A 22501-nucleotide genomic window follows, 5' to 3' on the forward strand; every position below is an offset into this window, starting at 1 on the left:
GGTAGGGGGAGGCATGGTAGGGGAGGGGGATGGTAGGGAGAGGGGAAATGGTAGGGAGAGGGGGAGGGTTTGTAATCCTGGGGAGGAAGAAACAAAGCAGGCTTCTAGGGAAGGGTGGGTCACTGAGCTGAGTGGATCAGAGTGCAGAACCCAGTTGCTGACAAACGGTCAGATTACAGCCCAATGGACATCTCTGTGGATCCATCTTCCCTGGAGTTCCTCTACAATCCTTTGCCTGGGTTATGCATCTCTGGGGTAGGCCATACAGTAATAATTTATGGAGAAAATAAAAATAAAAGTATCCACTCCTTTTACCTATTTACCGACTCCTCCCATCTATCAATCTATATATCACTCCCATCCATCCATCTTCCCCTCCATCCATCTGTCCATCTGTCTGTCCATCCACCCATCCATTCACCAACCAATATTTGTAAGGAAACCAATTAGTACTAGTCAGATCTATGCTCCCGCTAGAAATAAGAATAAGATATCATAAGTCTGTATTTTGACATCTGGTAACCACTAGCTATTGAGTTCTTAAGATGTGGCTACATGACAGAAGAACTTGTATGTATAATTTATATATAATATATAAAATATATAATTTATATATAATATAAAATGTATATGTTGTAGAATCATATATATTATTTATTATATATGGAATAAAAACATATCATTTGTATATAAAATAATGAACTAAAATTTTATATAAAAACTAAAATTTAAATGAAACAAACAAACCAGAAGCAACCTAACATTTTCTGGTAAATGTAATTTCCTTGCTTTGATAGGGCCCTATCCCAGTGAAACCACTGAACATTAGCCCTGAAATGACCTTGGTATATGTAATCGATTTTAGAAGAAAGCATAAAAAAGAATGCAACTATTTCATCAATGACCAATCTTAATAAGTTAATGTTGAAGTAATATTTTGCATATCTGCTAATATCAGACACAATATCAAAATGTGTTTGTTCCTTTCCCTTTTAAGGCTGGGTTTCTATATGTAGCTCACACCGAATGTCTATTTTACTTCACTAAACCTGCTCATTCCAGAGCGGCAGGCAGCTGGGGGCAGCCAGGCAGGCACACAATAGACCATTGGAATGTCATGAGCTAAGGTCTATAATAGACCCGAGAACTGAATGCTCTGGGGACAGAGAACTAAGCCTTAGTTCTGCCTGGTGCAGGGTCAGAAAGGTGACATCTTCTGCCAGTTTCTGAGACGGGCCGGAGCTTGTCATTGAGAGGACAGGAGGCATTTCCCAGAACTGAGCGCGGCATGTGCAAAGGCCACAAGCGTGGGCCATGGGGAAGTGCCCTAGAATGCGGGATGCTCTGGTGGGAGGAGGTGGTGGGGCTGAAATCAGGATTGTCAGTGGCTGTCTGCCTGAGAGAATAAAATCCAAAGTGCTAACGTCATTCCACAAAGCCACAGGGATGCTGTCCACTGTCCCCTCTCTGGTCTCAGCTCCTAATACTTTACTCCTGTTTCATTCCTTTCCTAGATCATGCCGAGGGCATTTCTGCCTTAGGGCCTTTGCTCATACCAGTCTGTTGGCCTTATCCTCTAGATACTTGAGATTACCACTTGCTGATGTCCTTGAGGCTTGTGCTCCAGTATCACTTCATCGGAAAGCCTTCCTGTTCCATATCATCCTTATCTGCTCCCTCCAACCGGTCCTTCCCAGGCCTCTTTGGCCTCAGTAAAACCCCAGGCCTCTTTTCAGTAAGCTGCACTTTTCCTCCTGCATGGCCCAGCATATCCTCCGATGCCTATTTAAAATCTCCGCTTTCTGGCTGCTACTCTTCTGAGGTGGCATGCGTACTGTCTGCTCTGTGTCCATTTCTTTTTTTCTTGAGAAGACTATTCTTATTTTTCAGTATAAAGTTGAAGAAAAGGAAAGACAGAGGACACTGAGTCTCCTAGCGCCCCACCCTTCCCAGCTCTCTAGTCCCACCCCCTTCCCAGCTCTCTAGCCCCACCCCTTCCCAGCACTCTAGCCCCACCCCTTCCCAACCCCCTAGCTCCACCCCCTTCCCACAAGCACAAGGAACTGAGGAAAATGACCATGTAAGGAATGTCAAGTCTGCTGGAATGGAGGCTGTCAGCGTTGGATGGTCACATGGGTCATCTCCTGTCGCACAGATTGTTCCTAAACTAAGATGAATACCTTCCCAATGGCCTCCTCTGCCCTGCTACTGTTAAGTACGGAAAAGGGAAGGAAAATGCTAACCTGAGTGATTTTATGAGAACCCTCGCGTTGCCCTAATTCTGTTTTAAAGACTTCGTACCCCTCATCAGACATGTCTGGGGCCAAGAGTGTTGCAGATTTTTATTGTTTCATTTATTACTTTACACATACAACCTGACTATGTAAGTATATAGATAATGTAGTGCACATACACATACGCATGACGATGTAAACATGTAGATAATGTAGTGCACATACATGACTATGTAACTATAGAGAGAATGTAAGAGCACAGCACAAAGCGTTCTGCTGCCAGGATTGTCTACCTGGGCCACTTTCTGACTTGGGGTTAGGGTAAGTGTGTTGTCTCCCACCCGTTCCTATTGGTGGCATGAACAGACCTTGCCATTTACGTTTACATGTACAAAGCCTAACCCCCGTGGGAAGGCAGCAGGAAATCTTGACATCTGACACACACAGATCGGGTGGGTCTCACTGTCCCCCGCTGCTTTTAGGTTTTCTGCTTTAAATCATCACTCTTGTTAATCTACTTTCTGCTATTGTAACAAATCCATGGGATTATTAACATTCATTTATGCTCATGATGTTGGAGGTTTCATTTCATGACTGACAGTCTCTACTGCTTCGTGCCTGTGTTGAGGTGACACAGCGTCTGTGGGGGGATGCGGTGGAGCAGGGCAGTGCACATTGAGAGAAGCAAGGGAGAGGGAGAAGCCCACAGCTCTCTCCACGAGCACACCCTGACTGGTTGGCAAACCTCCCTTTACATCCCACTCACTGCCTCCTTCCTGGTCATTCTCCCCTACAATCTTTCCCCCCCTCCCCTTGTCCTCTGAGCCACTGGAGGCCCCTCTTCGAGGGTAGGCACTTTCTCTCCCACTGAGAGTAGACAAGGCAGTCCAGGTAGAACATATCCCACATAGAGGCAGCAGCTTTTGGGATAGCCCTGCTCCAGTTGTTCAGGACCCACATGAAGATGAGTAAAAGAATGTAGAATTTAAAATTACGTATATAGGCGTGAAATTTTACAGTTGTGTTCATCTGCTACATGTGTGCAGACAGGCCTAGGTCCAGCCCATGTATGTTCTTTGGTTGGAGGTTCAGTCTCTGAGAGCCCCCAAGGGACCAGATTAATTGACTCTGTTGGTCTTTCTGTGGTGTTCCTATCCCCTTGGAGGCAGGGATCCTTCCTCCTGTTCTTCCATGAGGATCCCCAAACTCCATCCACTGTTTGGCTGTGGGTGTCTGCATCTGTCTGAGTCAGCTGTGGGGTAGAGTCTCTCGGAGGACAGCCATGCTAGACTCCTGTCTGCAAGCACATCTTAAAGAAAGCCAGTAGTCCCACATTGGGGACTATGCTTTTCTATACCTTTAGGGGATACTTGCCAAATGATATGAATCCGTAACCAAAACTTTGAAAACACCTTTACTTTAAAGATGAGAACACAAAAATAAAGAGAAGGCAGCCCAGGACCACACAGGTAGAAGGACCTGAACTCAGATGCTTTTGATTCTGAAGCCTGTGCCCTCAGTTGCCATGGTTATGGCCTCCACAGCCATTTGGGGGGGGGGAGAATTAGGGCTTTTAGTATCAATTCATGAATAAATATTTGCGTTTATCTATCCCATATTCAAATAGCATGAGTTCTCCCGAGTTTGGCAACTGGAGGTGAGCTGGATGCTGTAACTGCATTTACTACTCTAGACTGGGAGCTAGAAGAAGAACCAGGCCTGAGCTGTTCTACTCATTGTTACACCCAAAGCTGGGCATATAGCAGGGGGAACGGTATTACCGAATGAATTTTTGTACTATTTCAATAAACTGTGGAATGCTTCTCCGATTAGATGGCTCATATATGTAATACTCAACAAATAAATAAATAAAATCTCACCACTTCTAGTAAGAAGCAACATAAGGGGAAGTATGATTTCTCTGGGCTCACAGTTTGATGTTCCAGTCCCTGGTGATGGGGAAGGCTTGGCAGAGTTCACAGCAGCAGGAGTTATGTGGCTTGGGATTACTCATATCTCTGGGCAGCAGGAAGCAGAGATCATCTGGGTCAGGACTATAACTTATCAGCTCCTCCCTGCAGTGACCCACTTCCCCCAGCTGGGGCTCCCCTCCAAAGGATCCCACAACCTCCCAGAGCTGTGCCACCAGCTGGGAACAGGAGCCTAGAGGTGACAGTTCATTATGGAAGAATATAAGTTTCTGGTGGACTTCTGCCACAGTGACGAATAAGCATGTTCTTAAGTGGTCATTTCCAAGTTGGTTGTCCATTCACTCACAGAGCCAAGTTAAAAATGTCTTAGGTAACTTGAACTTCACCTATCCATACCGACCAGTAACAATTCACATGAGTTGTACCGCAGCAGCTTGGAGCCTTTGTTAGATAGTTGGATTCAAATCCTGACTTAAACTGTTATTGTTTGGTAACAGGCAATGTAGCCAACTTTTGTTGACATTCGTTTTTTTCAACAGTGAAACGGGGACCCCAGTAAAACACACACACATTTTCAGATCAAAGCTCTTTCAAGAAAGCAAACACTTTCAAGTTGCTTTGAAAACAGCCATGTAATAAAGGCCCGGTGAGAAACCTTGTGCTACTATAACTTGTGAGATGGTGTAGATGCTTCTGAGTACAGATGTTAAACATCTATCCAGGATCCAGCACAGAGCCAGAAGCTATCAGGCAGCATGATCAAGCTGCTGGTAACTCCTCAGAACTCTGCTAGGATCCTTGCGAGAAGCACAGAAAGCCCTATCGTATTAGCCACGGTCTACTGAGTATGCATTTGATACCTCAAGACCCACAGCAGCTTTGTGGAACATACTGCCACCGCTGGCAGTGACATACAGTTGTTCCCATCACCACTGACAGGTCAGAGTAGTGACACAAAGAGAGGAGGAAATAACTGTTCCAGACAGTCACAGTGAATGTTGGGCCAGGACTGGAACCTGGTTGGTTTGACTCTAGAATTCAAGCTCTGAACCAAGGAGCCTGGACTCTGCTGGGGCTGCAGACACCACAGCCACCTTTTCAAAGTAAGAGGAGATAGTCTATGTAAAAATATCCACATATGGACTAGCAGTGGCTTAGCAGATAAAGGCCTGATGGTCAATGTTTGATTTCTGGATACCACATGGTGAAGAGAGAAAGGTGACCTCTCAAAGTTATCCTTTTATCTGCACATACCTGTGTGTATGTACACATATGCATTCACAGAACAAATACACGTAATTTAAAAACCCACACATAAGCCGGGCAGTGGTGGTGGCAAACGCTTTTAATCCTAGCAGTTGGGAGGCAGAGACAGGCAGATTTCTGAGTTTGAGGCCAGCCTGGTCTACAATGTGAGTTCCAGGACAGCCAGGACTACACTGAGAAATCCTGTCTCAAAAAAAACCAAAAAAGAAAAAAAAAACCACACATATAGTCACACAAATGTTTTGTGTTCCAATTGTCAATGCTACAGGCTGAGCAGGGGTTCCCAGTGCTTGGACGTGACTGTGTGTTCCCAGTCCCAAGTGCTACACACTCTGCTTGAGTCTTCTTTCCCTCCCATTTAAGGAGGGGTAGCCTGGCGTCAGCAGAGCGAGGACAGGTAGGGATTATGTCTCAGTACTGCTCTTACTCCGTATAAGCTAAGTAATGTTAGGCCACGTTCTAAACTTTTCAGATATGCCCACCCCAACTGAAAACAGATTATAGCAGCTACCTTCCACAGCAGCATTCGCTGTGGTAAAATGGCTACCAGCACATGGTAAGTTCTGTCCATCCAACAGAGAGGGACAAAGCCCCCTGCACTTGAGAGTGACCCTGCCAGAACAGGCCGTGCCACCCTATCAAACATCTATCATCCCACTGGCCGAACCCATCCAAAGAATATTTGCTCATGCTGCTTTTCCAATTCAGCCTTCCTGGGGACTTTTCTGTTCCCTTTACAGGGAGTCAGCTTGTTCCCACTCTGCACTGCTTGTCAAGATGAGGAGGACACAGGACATGGCAATTTACTCTGTAGCGAAGTTCCCAGGTGGAAGACACAGTGATCGTGGTGTTTGCATGGGATCTTTTAACCCAGGCAAGTTATAGAGCCACATAGGACCCTGAGGGAGGGGTGGGGTAATAGTTTCTGCCACATCCTGGGCGAGAGAAGGGACCAGAACACTTGGCGTTTTAATTACTAATGCAGACACAATCTGTTTTCCTGAAAACTAAAACCAAACTAAAACCAATTAGACCCACTAATGCATAGTTTAAGAAGAGCAAATGAAACTCTTGAGAGGTTAAGTTATCCAGACAATCCAGTAGGGGCCAGGGACTCTACCTGCAGGCCACCAACTTGGTCTCTCAATCTACATGCAAGGATGGGTACAGACTGTTTAAAAGCAGCTTACAGTTTCAGGACTGGGGCAGGTGTGGGGGTGGGGTGGCAGGGAGTCCCTGAAAGGACTGGTGAATAATAAACATGGCCTTTGCATTTGGTCTTAAGTGAGTGCTTTTAAGGTAGGCAGGGACTGGTAGAGGGATTTCAAGGCATCGGTAAGATAAGTAAAGTCTGGAGATAAGACCATTACCAAGTCCATAACGGAGCAGAGGAGTGAGGGCCGGTAAAGGGTACTGAGGTGTGTTTCTGGCCCTGACTATGGCAGTGGAGGTCTCACGCAGGCAGGCGGTTGCCTGAGTCCAGTGTAAAGTGGTGACAGGAGTGAAGATAGAAGGCATTCGGAGGGTGGGAGGAACCTGAGAGCAGCAGAAGGAAGCACCAGTCCTTGCAGAATACACCAGATGCTTCTTCTTGTTCTGTCTTCCCACCCTAGTCTGGAACAATGTAATTTATGTGAAATTACTTTAAAAAAATTCTCAAGATACCTTTAACTTTTTTTTCCTCCCCTCATGTCTTATTTTTCCTCCCTTCATCTTAGGAGAACCAGGGCAGGCAGCCTTGCTGGGAGGCCTTCCTGCCTGACCTTCACCTGGTGGGGTGAGATCTAGCCTTTTTAGTTAAAGGAAAATTCCCATCGCCTGAGGGGGTCAAGAGGCCTGCAAGTGGCCTCTGGCTTGGACAAGGAGGCCACTGGCTCAGCAGGCCTAGGCCTTGGCTTATCCCAGAGCCATGGATGGTCAGAAAGGGGCCTTCCCACCGGTGCTGGGCAGCTCGGGGGACCCAGCTCCATCCAGGCCCCCACTTCTCTCCTCTTCGGTGGTGGTCCCTGTCGGACTCCCGGACTTTACCGGGAGATCCGAGCCCTGGCGAAGGGCCGGGTTCCTCCTTCGAGCCTCCCTTCGTTCTTGACTCCGCCTTTCTCTCCGAAAGAGCCGGGGTCTCCAAGCATCCCTCCCGGGAACTTTACAGGTTCCGCTGTTGCTCCAGGAGGGCCCTGCCCTGACCTTGCCGGAGCTGGGGGCCTGCAGGGCCTCGGCGGCTGGAGGGGATCGTGACTCACCGCCGGTAACCCAACACCGCTGGGCCTCCTTTCCCCAGCCTCCCCCAGCTCCCGCGGGCCTGGCAGCCTCTGCCACACCATAACAAACATGAAGAAGAGTGGCCCGGGAGGCTGCAGCCCCCGGCCACAGAGAGTGTGCCTGGCTTTGTGCGTTGCCGCCTCTGCGGCCTCCCGGCCCCGCGAGCTTTATCCGAGGCCGATCGGCCCAAGCTAGCTGCGGACCGGCCGCAGTAGCTCCGCAGGGTGAGTGCGGGACGCTCAGGGAGGGGACAAGCGCACTGACGACCCCCATCCCCCATCCCGACCCCACCCGGGACCTTGCGTCCCCACCCGGCGAGGACAAAGCAGCCTGGCCGCCGCCCGGGCCTGCGCCGCGCCGCACAAAGAGTGAACGACGACACGCACCCCGCCCCCTCCCTGCGCGGTGGCTCGGCGCGGAGGTGGGGACACCCGGGCGCCCGCCCCGCGCTCCCCTCTCGCCCCGCCCCGTCTGCGCGTCCTCCAGGCGCGGGGGCGGGGGGCGCGGCGCCCCACATAACACTCCCCTCCAGCGCGCGCGGAGCCACCTTTTCCCCTCCTTCTCGCCAACACCACCGCCTCCCCTGACACCGCTGCCACCTCGCCGGACGCTCCACAGATTGCCGCGGCCAGCCAGGGGGCGGTGCGCCGAGCGTGCGCGCCCGGGACGCCAGATGTGCTGTCGCCGCCGCCGCTAGTGCCCCAGCGGCAGCCAGAGCCAGGTCGGGTCGTCTCAGCAATGCTGCTGCGGGGGCGACCTTGAACGCACCCCGGTTTCCCTCTGCGGAGACCACCCCGAGCCCCTGTGCCGGGGGTCCTGTCCTCTCCAGCTCGGCTCGCCCCGCGCTTGGTCATGGAAGGGGCGGCAGTGGCCGCGGCAGGGGATGGCCCTGCTGCTGTGGAGCCGGGCTTGCCCGGCTCTCCGCTGGAGGCGGTGGCCGGGGCGACTGCAGCCCCAGTGGAGCCCAGGAAGCCGCACGGGGTGAAGCGACATCACCACAAACACAACTTGAAGCATCGCTATGAGCTGCAAGAGACCCTAGGCAAAGGTACCTACGGCAAAGTCAAGAGAGCCACCGAGAGGTTTTCAGGCCGAGTGGTGAGTAAGGGAAATCCCTGGAGGGGTTCAGTCTAGTTCCGTGGTGGACCAAGGTGGGGGAGGTCTGGGGACCCCACACCACCGGGGCTCCACCGTGGGGAGTCTCGGCAGAAGCCCCCCAATCAGACTCCTCACATAACTTTCAGCACCCCGTGACTCAGGTGTCTATCTCCGAAAACACTTGTTACATCCTGTCTCCACATGTTTTGGGGGCTTCCCCCCTTTTTAATCCAGCTAGCAAAGTAGTGTTTAGGATTCACAAACATTTTGCAGCTTTAAGGGTCTTCCCCAAAGACACACCTTCAGACTTTGCCCGGGAGTTCCTTATTTGTGCAACTACAAAAAGACCTACATCCTCAGCCATGGAAGCTGGACTCCCAAGTGTTGGGTCCTGTAGTTGCCCCAGACCCTCACTCCTTTCTCATCTACCTACAGTCCCACTTCTCCTTTTCACTGGGATGCTTGATTATCCCGATGCTGCTCTTGTTGCAAAAGATGACAGACTCCTCCTGTCTATCAAACCTAAAATCCTCTACTGAATGTCTGAGGTTTTTTGACAGTTTGCATTCCGGCCTCTGGCAAGCATGGCATGTCCAGGGCAGGGGTGGCCATTCAGACACTGAGCTGATTTGCTGCAGGCTCGCTTGCCTTACCAGGTCCTGGCTTCAGGACTACTAAATTGTTCAATGGGTCTGGCCAGCCGCCCCCCTGACAGCTGAAGCTCTGCCAGGGTGTCTCGGGGACTCAGTATTGTCCCAGCTTTGGATTGTTGTCCCTTCTCCCTCTGCAGAACAGGCCCCTGAAATCCACACTGCTTGTGGCTAGAGTTGGGTTCAAAGTGACTGACTATTGCAGAAAGAGTTTGTGTGGTGTATGGCAGAAATGCACATGGTTCTTTGATTTAAAGCATATCAGATGTACTTTAATCGATTTAGGGCCAAAGTCAAACTATGACGCTTCTCGTGTGCAGTTTTTCGGGGGTACTCGGGGGGGGGGGAATGCTGTTGCTTATAAACATAACCAGTAGCTACAGGGAAGGGCAAAGCGAACTGTCAGTGTGTTGATATTATTTCTTTTATATTTATATAGAGACGGTTCTGTGGAAACTGATTGTGGTCAGCAAGGTTTGCTCTCGTAATCTCAAATATGTGACCAGCTGCATAGCCCCTCCGATTCTCAGATTCACTGCCCAGGCTGGCATGCTTCATCATTTTTAAAAAGTCTGTTATCAATGAGTTGGAGATAGGGCTTTGCGTTCTTAAAATAAGCTGCTCAGCCATACATGAATTTGATGGCAAGCTGCGGAGCAATTGCGCAGGTGCCCTTTGCTTTATAGGATTCTGGGGGGGGGGGATCAGGGGGAAGGATAGTTGCAGAGGTATTCTCTGTTGATGGAAGAAAGGCATTCTCTGCCGATGGAAGAGCCTGAGAAGCATGCTTTATTCACGCTTTTCTTCTGAGGTGATATTCCCCAGGCTGGATGTTGAATAAGCAAAAACTTGTGTAGCTCCTTTTCCTTGTTGTCTTAATAGCTGCTGAAGAATCGCACTGGGAAGTTGGGAAGCAGGATAATGAAAAGCAGACGCAGTCTGAGGTGCAGGTTGAAGATGTGAGAATGTGAGGGGTCGAGGGGGGAGGGCGGGCCTGGAATCTGTGGTGGGGACCCTCACACCTAAGTGCTCGTGAGTCCAAGCCGAGCTTGGAGTCTTCGTGGCATATGCATGCCTGCTGAACTCCATTGTGGCTTCCAGTCAGGAGTTCTAGCTGTCTGATCCACAGGCTGGGTTAGACTTGCATTGGTAGGCAGGCGCCTGCCTTCCTCTTTTGGTGGGTGTCTGGAAACATTCTGTCAGGATTTAGCCTCACGGCCACGAGGGGGCGCCCAGAGAACGACGGAGGCTCATTTCTCTGTAAGACCAGTCAGCTGTTATTGTCTGGTTCACCCTCCCATTGTGCTATTAATTTCAGCGAAATCTTTTGTTTTATTCAAAAAATTATGTAAAGATTTTGAAGCTGGCAGTAGAATTCAGGAACTGACAGTTACCAAACGGCTTCACTTCTCCATGGGTTTGTTTTCTACTTGAGAGCTAAGTTGAGAATGTTAGCAAGACCCTCTAGTGAACGCCTAGCTTTTAACAGATAGGAACCCGAGGCCTGGGGGCGGGGGAAGAAATCCTCCTGGGGCCTGCATCCTCTTCCAATGAGTGCACTGTTCACAGATGGCAGACGAGCTCAAGTGAAGAATGAGAATTGTCAGGTGGAAAATTCCCCATGTCTGTCTGAATAGAAGATAATAGAAGCAAAACCCAAAACAAAACAGAAAAATATTGGTCAGCATTGTGCTCACCCATTCGGTGCCTGGTGACTCAGTGCCAAGAGCAGCAAAACATTTTATGCGATTAGTGTGACATCCTCGACTTGCCTCCTCGCTTCCTTTGAGGAGGCTTAGGAAAACACTGACTTGATTCTGCCTGCTCTATGTCTGGGTGGATTTCCGATGGATGCTTTTATCCAGACCTGTTTGAGAGCAGCTCTCGGGAGGAGCAGGGATGCTCACCTGTTCTGATAACATGAATCAGGTGCTGGGTATCGATGCGAATCAACCAGTCAGCAGTGCTTGGGAAATCAGCATTCCTGCGTGAAGTAGGGGTCCTGCTCACAGAGGACAGTCATTGTAGCTCAAAAGGCATAGATAGCACTACCTTCAATGCCTTGAAGAGATGTACAGTCGGGAGCTAGGGGCCAGCTGGGTTAGTCCTCTGCATGGTCCCGGCCTCTCCTTTTCCTCATCTCCAAAAGTGGTCTCACAGCCACAGCTTAAGCATGGAAGGCAGGAACTCACAGCTGCTCAAGACAATAAGCCTAATACTGGGACAGTCTTACAGACAGGCTCTGAGCCCTGGGCCGGCATTCATAGCCTTGACCGAGCCCCTACTTGGCACTGGAGCCTTAGGGAAGCTATTTAACTGTGAAGTGCCAGTTTCCCCAGCTGGAAAGTAAGATGCCCACAGTACCAACTTCTTGGATTTTGGGAGTTGCAGAAGTAACTAATGTCAGGTGTCAAGGGGGGAAATGAGACATTCCAGTGTCTTTTCCTGGCAGACTGTCTTCCGTATTCTCAATTATGATTTCATCTAGATTTTAAGGCTGTTGGAGAGACAGGTTGCATTGGGCAATTAGCCTTGGGTCTTACAGGGAGTACGGGCAAAGGGGTACTCACTTTGCCAGGGTAATTAGATTAATTAGGAAAGAGCAGGCACAGGAGGGCAAGACAGTCGACCAGATTCAGATAGGATCTGAATGTGTTTCTACAGGATTTGAATTTGGGCCCCCTTTATTGCACAACCTTTGTTTGGGTGAAGTTTTGAGCAGGCTGTGGGATGAACTCCTGGGTCATCATAGGGCATGTACTTTTTGGGAGCCAATTTCTTGGACCTTTAGGGCACACAAAGTATTGCTAAAACAAACATAACACAACAAAACAAAAATTGAATCCAAATGCAAACAGCTTTTGGGGGAGCGTTTGACCAAAGTGAATATCACAAGTGTAAACTCTTGCCAAAAGCGATTCCCTCAGCCCAGCAATGGCAAATTGCACGCCTGAGAGCTATAGAAACCGGCTGGCCTGCCAAACTAGTTTACAAATGGGCACAGTGGCTGAGGTGACCTGTTAGAACCACATTTCAAGCCCAGTGTCCAGAGTATCAGAGATCATCCCAGTGTGCCATCCCAACCTGTCCCAGAAGTTTTAAGTGACTTTTTCACATCTGAAGTGACTGAGTTTAGACTAAGAAACCTGAATCAGGGATGTCCGTTCTTTGTTTAAAGACATGGTCCTCATTCCTTCGTGACAATGAGTAGCAGAAGTGGAGCCTAGCCAAAAATAGTGAATGAATTTTGTTAGGTGGTGTGACAGGGATTTCAGACTGTCTGCCACGCACATTCACCATGTTCATTGTGGAGCATGGTGTGAGCAAGGAGCTTCCTGGCTGCTCGAGGAGATGGAGGAAACTGTTCCTAGGCCAGGTCTCCCCCGAGGGAGCGCGCCATCATTTCAGAGGTGACCAGCACCAGCTCAATGGAGCTGAGTTCATTAAAGTGAGTTGATCCAGGCAGAAGCACTTGTTCCTGCTGTTACACCCAGAAGAGTATGTGTGTGTGTGTGTGTGTATGTGAGTATGTGTGCCTGAGAGAGACTGTGTGTGTGTGATGGTATGTGTGAGAAATAATAAGTGTGTGTGTGAGAGAGAGAAAAAAGAGAATATATAAAAGTGTGTGTGAGAGTATGAAAGTATGTGTGCACATGCGTGCGTAAGAGAATATGTGTGTGTAAGAAAGAAGTGTGTGTATATGTCTCTTTGTATGTCTCTGTTTGTAAGAGTGTGTATGTGTCTCTCTGTGTGTCTCTGTGTGAGACAGTGTGCATGTCTCTGTGTGTGTGTTTTGTGTGTGAGAGTATATATGTCTCTCTGTGTGAGAGTGTATATGAGAAAGAGAGAGAAATTAAGTAAAGTGTGTGTTTGAGTCAGTTTGTCTGTGTGTATAATGTACATGTGGCTGTATACACGTTTATCTTGGTGAAGCTGTGGAGACTAGAGGAAACCCTTGGGTGTCATATCCTTGGCACTATTCACTTTTTTGTTTGAGGGTGTCTCTCACTGGCCTGGAGCTGGCAGAGTAGTGGATTGGCTGGCCAGCCCCAGGGGCTTACCTGACTCTACCTCTTCACTGCTGCAATTACAAAAGCGTGTCCTGGGGACCAAACTCCGGTCCTCCTACCTGCACAAGCAACATATCAACTGAGCCACCTCACAGCTGCCACCAGCCAAGGTGTGGGGTACTGAGCTTAGAACTTTAGAGACATGTTCCCTAATTTGACCCCCACCTCTAAGTTTGCTCTAGTGGATTGGTTTTAGAGGTGGAGAAAATATCATATCAGTTGGTGAAGAGTTGAGAGTCACATCTGGACAGCGTCTCTTAAGTTTGTTTGGCAACTCATGGCTGCTGGAGAAACCAAGAGCCTTCTTTATGTCACACAGCTGGTGATATAAGGACATCCCTCTTTGCCAGTGGTACTGGATCAGCTGTGGGATGACTCTTTTATGAGGTGGGTTCATACTGTAGTTCAGGAAGTGAATGCAGAGGCAGGGCTGTGGCAACCAAGTTTTCGAGGATGCCACCAGAGGCAGCTTCACAGAGCGAAGGACCATCATGGATAAGTAGAGAATATAGGTTAGCATCTGTGACCTCAGAAGGCGTTGGAATTTGTTGGCAACAGAAGGCATAGCTAGTAAAGACTGAACTCTGCAGACACGCAGACCTGCCCTGCACGCTCTCCTTCACTGAAGTACTTAGCTGGCATTCCCTACCAGGTCAGAGGAGGGGAAGCCAGGTACTGCTGAAGCTGTCCCTGGATTTGGGACCTGGGATCAGCTGAGCAGATCAGGTGCTGTTCAATGTGAGGTTTATTCTGGGGTGTAGTGGGATGCAAAGTTGGTCAGATAGACAGGGCAATGAGAATTGATAATCGTAGCAGTCAATACTTCTTGTGTATTGGGGTGTGCTGGGTATGTACCGACCAATTGACCTCCCCCTACACATCTTACCACCCCATTTTATGGAAGAAGGAGCCAAGGCCTAGTGAGGTTATCCAGCTTCAGCAGTGAGACCAGTGTTTGGACCCAGAAACTTTTGACTCTTTTGGAAATAAGCTCAGCTGGATACAGGTCGTGGAAAAATTGTATGCCTGGGGACCTGGGGTGTTAGCATGGAGCAGGGAGAGTTTTGAAAGAGCTGGGTGTGAGGAGTTAAGAATTGGAAGCATCTTGGGAGGGAGGTGGGCTGAGGATGGGGAGGTGTTGCTTCTTGGACATTTTAATGACTCAGACTCAGGAGCTCCTCACCTGGACACACACTGCATTTTTTGTGCCCCAAATAACCTGCTCCTGAATGCCAGGGCCTGAGGGCACTCCAAGGGTAAACAAGTTCATTTTCTTAATTTCTTAGCCTGTAGTGAAAAAAGCATCTACATTGTGCCAGGGTTTCTTGATCTCCTTCCTCTAAGGATGTAGCAAGAGATAAGCAGTTCAGTCAAGGTTTCTTGTCTGTGTTACACCCTGTCTAACTGTCTTGAACCTATCTCACACTGCCGCCCACCAGAGATGCCTTGCTGAATGCCAAGCTCGAAGTAGGCCCCTAACCAAGGCTTGTGGGGTGGAACAAGGAAAATCGGAGAGGTGTAGAATTGAGGCTTATCTTCCCTGACCCCAGGAACATTTGCATTAGTTGGCAAGGAGACACAAGACTGGAGATGAATGGTGAACAGAGGGAAGTCTGCAAAGACAGGCAGACCCCTCCCTGCACAAATTCCTTTGCCGTTACATTTGCTCACGCATTCGTCAGGGAGAGACGTATATCCAGGGCTTTGTCGGGTTCCTGGCTGCAGCTTCCTGTCCTCAGCGGCTCCAGAGTCAGACAGCCGAACTCTCATTCGTCTTCCCCACATGAAAGTCTTGGAGCATCTGTAAGTTATGATTTGTGAAGTATCTGCTTTAAAGCAGAATGCATTTATCACCCCGCGGGTCCAGACGACACTGGCAAGTGCAACACTGAGAAGACCCAAGGCCCCAGGAGAGGAGGGGCCGGGCCAGATCACCCACCCGTGAGTGGAGTCTGGCTGAATTGATAAAATTCCCTGGAAACAGCCCAGGAGCAGCCAGATGTTGGCTTCGTGGAGAGATTCCTCAGTAAACTTTTGACTGTATGTAAAAACTAGGACTGGGAGATTTGACTCCTAGGTCTACCCAGGAGAAATATAAGCACATGTCTGCATCCAGCGTGTCCACAACGGATTGGAAGCATCATCTGGACGCTTCCCTAAGTAGAAGGCACACAAAGGATCGCCTCCCTGTGCATGGACACATGCAATGTGGCATGCTCACTTTACATAGAATAGTCTTGTGATCTCTTGCATAATCTCACCTATTGAGTGTTTGTGGGATGCTATTCAGCAAGGAAATGAAACAAGGGCTTCATGCTGCAGGGTGGAGCAACTGTGAAGACACCATGCTAAGTGAAGGAAGCCAGTTAAGAAAGCCTGCCACTCAACACACGATCCTATGTCTGTGAAATCTCCAGAGTGAGCCAGGCCACAGGGACGGAAAGACTAGTGCCTGTCAGGGCCGATGGCGGACTTGGCAGGAGAAGGAGAGTAGCTGCTAATTGGTATATTTATTTGGGGTAGGGGGTTGAAAATGTTTTACAATGTTATAATGATAATTGCACAAACTTTGAGAATAAACTTTAAAAGGGCCAAATTGTATACTTTAGAATGAGGGAATTGAGGGTCATATTTCAAGAAAACCGCTGTTTGAAAAACGTGGGACTTTGGGGCAGGGGGTGGTGATGACTGGGGAAGGCCATGTCTGTCAGGCCTCTGAGATGTCAATCCTGCAAGACTCATTGTATGTAAGAAGTGGACAGTAGCATCCTGCTTGCCTCAGGACACACATACACATACATATACACATATACACATATATACATACACACACACATATACATGCACACACGCACATATACACATACACATACATACACACATACATACACACATGCACACACATACACATGTACATACATACACATACACACATGCATGCATGAGCGTACACACACATACATACACACATACACATGCATATACACACATACACATACACACATATGCATGCATGAGCATACATACACATTCATACATACACGCACACACACATGCATACATACATACACATGCATACACAATACGCACACATGTACACATGCACATACACATACATACACATATACACTCAATATACACATACACACACATACCCGCGCGCACACACAGGCACACACACGCATACACATACACATATACATACACACATATGCATGTATGCTCCTATATATACACGCATATACACATACACACGTGTGTACACATACACACATGCACACACACACACATCTTGGAGATAGACTATCTGTATCCTTATCCCCCGTATCTCACCCTCATCCTTGACAGCCTGCAGGGCATGCACATGCCTGCTTGGTGAACCCAGGAAGTAGCTGTAGCTGACCCATTCTTCCCAGCCGGCGTGCATCCTTGCCCTGGCTGATGTGGGATTCCTCCAACCTAGCAGTCACCTGGAGTGTTTCAAGTGTACTGAAAGTGGGCCCACCCAACACTGTGGGGACACTGTGGCTAACTCATGCCATTAAGGTACCTAGAATTTACCTAGGATTTAGAGCATAGCAAGGAATTCATCTGCAATAATCAGGGAATGCCGTTAAGGGGTTGAGTAAGAAATCCCAGCAGTGTGGCAGACAGACACGGGTCCACACCCCGCCTGCTTCTCAGTAGCTGCAGGCTCCTGGGAGAGTCCCACGTTGTTTTGGTTAGCAAACGCACCTTCCAGTATCTTATTGCTTAGAATCAACATTAGAGGTGGGACTTGGAAGCTTCCAGTGTAGAACCTGCAGCACGGTGGGTGGGACCTTAGACACATTAGCTATTAATTTTATTACCGGTGAGGTCTGAGTTGAAATGTTGTATTGAAAATAGGTTGAGCTGGATGTGGTGGTGCTTGTCTCTGATCCTGAGGCTCATGACAGCAGGATATGACCTGGGAGAGGCTGTTGTGAGAAACCCAAAGGCTTTGGCTTGGCCTTTGGCGCTCTCTGTCAAAATTCTTCCTTGGATTCCCAGGGACTCGGTTCTGCTTTTGCATTTGCCGTGGCCATTGAGATATCTTCCCTGTTCCTCTGCCCCAGCCCAGTGTTTGTAGCTTGGACATTGGTGTGTAGAGAGCCTCTTGTTCATCGTCCATCAGGGCAGAGACTGATCCTGTCTTACTGGTGGTGCTTGTGTGGCAGGCATCCTGTGAGAATGAATGAATTAAGAACTGCAGGAGTCCTGTATCAACAGTCCTGAGAAGGGACAGCCTGAGAAGGCAGAGCCAGCAGGAAGTTCCCCTGGGGCCTCATCACCTTCTTCTTGCCACTACACATAGAGTGGGCCTGCCAGGACTGCAGCATGGCTCTCCATTCTGCTTCTGTGTGGCTGGAGAGAGGAAGAGACTGATTGTCCACAGCCTTCTTTCTTCCTACCTGCTATTCACTTCTTGGGAGCTCGGCCTGCTCCTTGCCTGAACTGCTCTTCTCCTGTGCTGTCAGACTTCCTCTGGAGGTCCTAGCCTTCTGCCCCTGTCTGAGGAGCTCCACTGATCAGTTCTGTGGAGCGTGCAGGCTCTAGGTGCAGAAGTTGTCTTTGAGGTTTCCAAAACACTCTCCTCAGGTTGTAAATCAAGCACTCGGGGAACTCTTAAACCGTCTGGACTGTGAAGTTAGTGTACGTCTGGAAAAAAAAAATGCTATCATGACCCGCCTTTCAGCTGGCTCCATTTACTTTAGTTAGTGATGTTGAGACTTCTATCAGGAAGGCACACTGAGAAAAGACTGTGGAAGATTCTTTTAGCTCCATTCTGTTGGATGGCGGTTTGGAAAAGGACTTAGTTACAATGGTCTTCTCTCCCAGGCTCTGACCAGCAGTGTGGCTCGAGGACTACAGGGGCCTTTAAAAACTATTTTTTAAAGATTAAAAAGATATGTGTGTATATGGGTGTTTTGTATACATGCCTGTATAACACCTGTGTGCAGAACCAGTAGAGGCCAAAAGAGGGCACTGAATCCCCTAGAACTAGAGTTACTGATGGTTGTGAGCCTTCCTGTGGGTGATGGGAACTAAACCCAGATCTTCTGGAAGAGCAGCCCATGGGCTTAGCTGCTGAGCCACTGCCCCATCTCCCTCACAGGCCTCTGACTGCAGAAGCTAGAGTGTATTCTTGCTGGCTGTCATTATTGAGCTCTGCCTTGGGAACCAAAGGATGCTCATATTCCAGTCTGCTCAGATGGTGGCTGGGTGATCTCGTTTGTAATAAGAAATGCACTTGGTAACCTATAGAGAGTCCAGATACACTTTCTTTACCCGTGAAGTGGGGATAGCCGTGCAAGTCCAGGAGACGAATGTAGAGTTCTGAGGGAAATCTGAACCCCTTATATTGTAGCTGTTTTTTGGGAGGAGTAAGATGCTCCCAGGGGATATAAGATAAGGACCCAGTTGCTGCCACACATTTGGCAGCCAGCATACAATATAGTGCACATAGTAGGTGCCCCAATACTCACTGCCTTTGCTTCACCTGTAAATGAGAGGACAGGGACAGTGTGACCTCAAAGGTGCAACCTCTCGTAGTGTTTCTCAACCTGTGAGTTGTGACCCCATTGGGGTTTCATATCAGATATTTACATTATGATTTATAACACTAACAAAATGACAGTTATGGAGTAGCAATGAGATAATTGTATGGTTGGGGGTTACCACAACTTGAGGAAGTCTCTTCAAGGGTTGCAGTACTAGGAGGAAACTCAGCTCTAGGATTTCCTGAATGTGATTGGTGAAGGGTAGACTTCATATCCTGTGGCTCTTCAACTGTTTCTCACTGCCCCAAGCTCTGCCTCACAGCTACCCCAGATTTCTTAGTAGGTCTACGCTGAGATCTGGAGAACGTATCTTTCGCCTCCTCTCAGTGTAATGAGATGGCACTAGCGGGACACGCCACTTCTGCTGACATAAGAATTCACGACAGAACATTTACTGAGAATGGTACCCACCCAGCTCATAAGCATGGACTGTGGCTAGTTGGGGTTCACTGGGGGTGAGGGGAGGGGCCATGCTCACATTCTGCTAAGGTGCCTGGGAAGAATGTCACTCTTGTTTATATTCCTCCAGCCCAGGGGTCTTTGGTCTGAGCTGAGTGAGACTGGAGGCTGGTGGCTACCCTGGCCTTATCTTTAAATTTGAATACGTAGATAACATGTTCCCCTTAGGCGTAACTGAGTGATTTGGGGTGCGGGTGATTTGGGGTGCGGAGCATCAGTGTTCTGAGACAGGTTGGCTCCTTGGCTAATAGAATGAGGATGAGATCCCCAGGGCTGAGGGAGCCACCCTGTATCCGGGGAAAGGGATGTCTTCTGGTCATCTTGAAGACTTCACTAGCAGGTTTGCTACTGTTTCACCCAGAGAGGTGAACGGGTGGTTCTGGTAGTTCCTGCTTGTCCTTCCTCAGGCCCTGTGCTCGGTAACTGAGTGGCATTACCACACTCTCAGAGAGATGTGGCCACAGAGGGAGCCGGGATCCAGGGCCACATCAGTTATCACTCGGATGTGGGGGCGAGAATGCAACCCACATCCATCTGAGCTCTAAACTGAGCTTTTTTGCTGCTTCCCAAGAGGGAGCAGGAATGAGTCTTTTTTTTCTTGTCTTGTGACAAGTCTCTCCCAGGCAACAGGTTAGAAATGTTTCTTCAAATGTTTGTTGAGCCCTTTTATGGGCTAGGCCCCTGTACTGGGCACTGGGAAGGAGTAAGCAGGGAGCAAGCTAGGCTCCAAGAAGCTCTCTGAACCTTTTGATCCTAGAACGTGTGTCTAGCCCTTGCCATTTCTAGATCCTTATCTTTATGCTCCATCCCAATCTCTCCTTGCTAGTGCCGATTCTCTGCCCCGACCCCTTAATTTAGCCTCTCAGAATCTCATCACTGCCTTCGCGACACCCATTGTGCATCGTTGGCTTCCTCAGAGCTTAGTGTTAGTGGACAGAGGTGCAAACAAGAAACTTGCAGAGGGCCTCTAAGCAGTGCAGCTCCCTCATGTACCTCCTAACAGCCTTAGTCCTCACCTAGCAGAGCAGTGAGGCAGAAGAGGGTAACAGACATTGGTTTGTCTGGGGAGTTCTGAGCCCAGCACATGAATGCCTTCGCCCTGGGTGAAGCCTTTGCTCTGGGTGGGCAGAGCCCCACTCTACATCTTAGTAACAGGGAACACACGTCTCAGGAGAGTCAAGTGGAGCCCTTGGAGATGAGCAGGCAAGCTGGTGGCAGGTATTCTGGAGAGGAGAGGGGCTAAGTGGAAATCTCACTGGGTGATAGCCACTTTCTTGGATGATAGGCTGGTCCAGGGCAGAGGGAGGATCCTAGTGGCCGGAAATTGAGTGACAAGCCTGTTCCACACACACACACACACACACACACAAACTGCCTTTCCCTCCTGTCCCTTTCCTGACTTTAAATTTTATTTTATTTCCTTCTTCCCTCCCTCCCCTTCTCTCTCTCCTTCACTCCCCTCCTCCCTCCTTCCCTCCCTAACCTGTTTTTTGAGTATGTGTATGCTAGGGGAGGTTGCTGGATTTGGGACTCAGAGTCGTGTGCAGGCTAGGCCAGTTCTCTAGCTCTGAGCAACCTCCCTAGCCTGTGTCTTATTCTGACTTCGCTTTCTTGTCTTTGAACCTGTGCGATTATCATGGTCATCTTGCAGTCAGGGATGTAGAGGCTCGGAGGGAGTAGCCAATGAATGACTCTCCAAATCAGAGCTGGAATTCTGAGGTGAAGCCATCATGAGTTACGGGGTTCCTGGCTGCATTTGTGAAGGACCTGTGGTGTCAGTCACTGCCCGCAGCTACAGTGGTACAGATGGATGGGTTCCTATTCCCAGGAAGTTTGCTATCTGCATCAGTGCAGCAGGAGCAGAGGACCCTCTGCTCATTCTCCTCCTGCCTAAGACATGCTCCACCGCACAGGGCCTCTCACCAGCCTTCTCTCCTAACGCATCCCATGTGGCTGAGAAATATGGGCAACCTGAGTGTGTGAGTTATTGCAGCATCTGTTTTGCTAATGAAATCTCAAAGCCAGGCCTAGTGGGGCTGGCCTATAACCAAGCAATTTGGGAGATCAAGGCAGGAAGGAAGATTATAAATTCAAGGCCTACCTGGGCAATTCAGTGCCACTCTGTCTCAAAATAAAAAGTACAAGAAAAGGTTGGGGCTGTAGCTGGGTGGTAGATCGCTTGCTTAGCAGTTACAAAGCCCAGAGTTCAATTCCCGGCACTGGAAAAAAAGAGTTCCAGGATATGAATGTTCTGGAACTAAGAGAAGCCTAAGAAGAGAAACATTAAGCTGTGCAAGCCTTCATTTTCCAGAAAAACACTGTTTTTGAAAGGTTTTAAAAATTGTTTTTATTTATTTTTGAAAACCCCTGTTTTAATAACTGGAGGTGCAGCAGAGAAGCTGGGCTTTGTTGCCTCTGCTAGCTGAGGAAGGAGGGGGTCAAGGCTGGACTTTTTACTGCTTTATCTGGTGATGTCGTTTGCAAACCACAAATGAAGCAAACCAAAAAAAAAAAAAAAAAAAACACAATAAAAAACAAAATGAAACAAAACAAACTCTTCCTCCTGCCCCCGCCCCCTCCCAGAACTTCAAGTAGAAAAAGCAATTGCTTCTTAAAACAACTCACAAAGGAAAAAATTATAATAAATATTTAGCATTTCTCTGGTGGCAGCAGTCTGACATTCCTCCCAGCGCCACAATGAGTTCTAATTTGATGAAATGTTTGGATCGGTCACCAATTTTCTGGAGGAATTTAAGAGGCTTGTATTTGTGCTTTGGTTTAACACGAAGAAAACTCATAAAATCTGTCCAGTGTCCTGGCCCCAGTGGGATGTGCTCCTCAAGGACACAGTGGCCCCAGTGGGATGTGCTCCTCAAGGACACAATGGCCACCAGTGGGATGTGCTCCCCAAGGACACAGTGGCCACCAGTGGGATGTGCTCCCCAAGGACAC

General features: G+C 48.8%; 1 protein-coding gene across 1 annotated transcript in view; it reads left to right on the forward strand.

Moving 5' to 3' along the window:
- The first annotated feature begins 7931 nt into the window (after nucleotides 1-7931).
- The window catches only part of Nuak1 (NUAK family kinase 1), a 70993-nt gene continuing 56423 nt past the window's right edge, over nucleotides 7932-22501 (forward strand). The window contains exon 1 of the mRNA XM_031348875.1: nucleotides 7932-8788. Coding sequence (XP_031204735.1) covers nucleotides 8543-8788 — 246 coding nt within the window. The 5' untranslated portion in view covers nucleotides 7932-8542. The remainder of the gene's footprint in view (nucleotides 8789-22501) is intronic.

Source organism: Mastomys coucha, unplaced genomic scaffold (assembly GCF_008632895.1).
Source record: "Mastomys coucha isolate ucsf_1 unplaced genomic scaffold, UCSF_Mcou_1 pScaffold4, whole genome shotgun sequence".
In the NCBI taxonomy this organism is placed as follows: domain Eukaryota; kingdom Metazoa; phylum Chordata; class Mammalia; order Rodentia; family Muridae; genus Mastomys; species Mastomys coucha.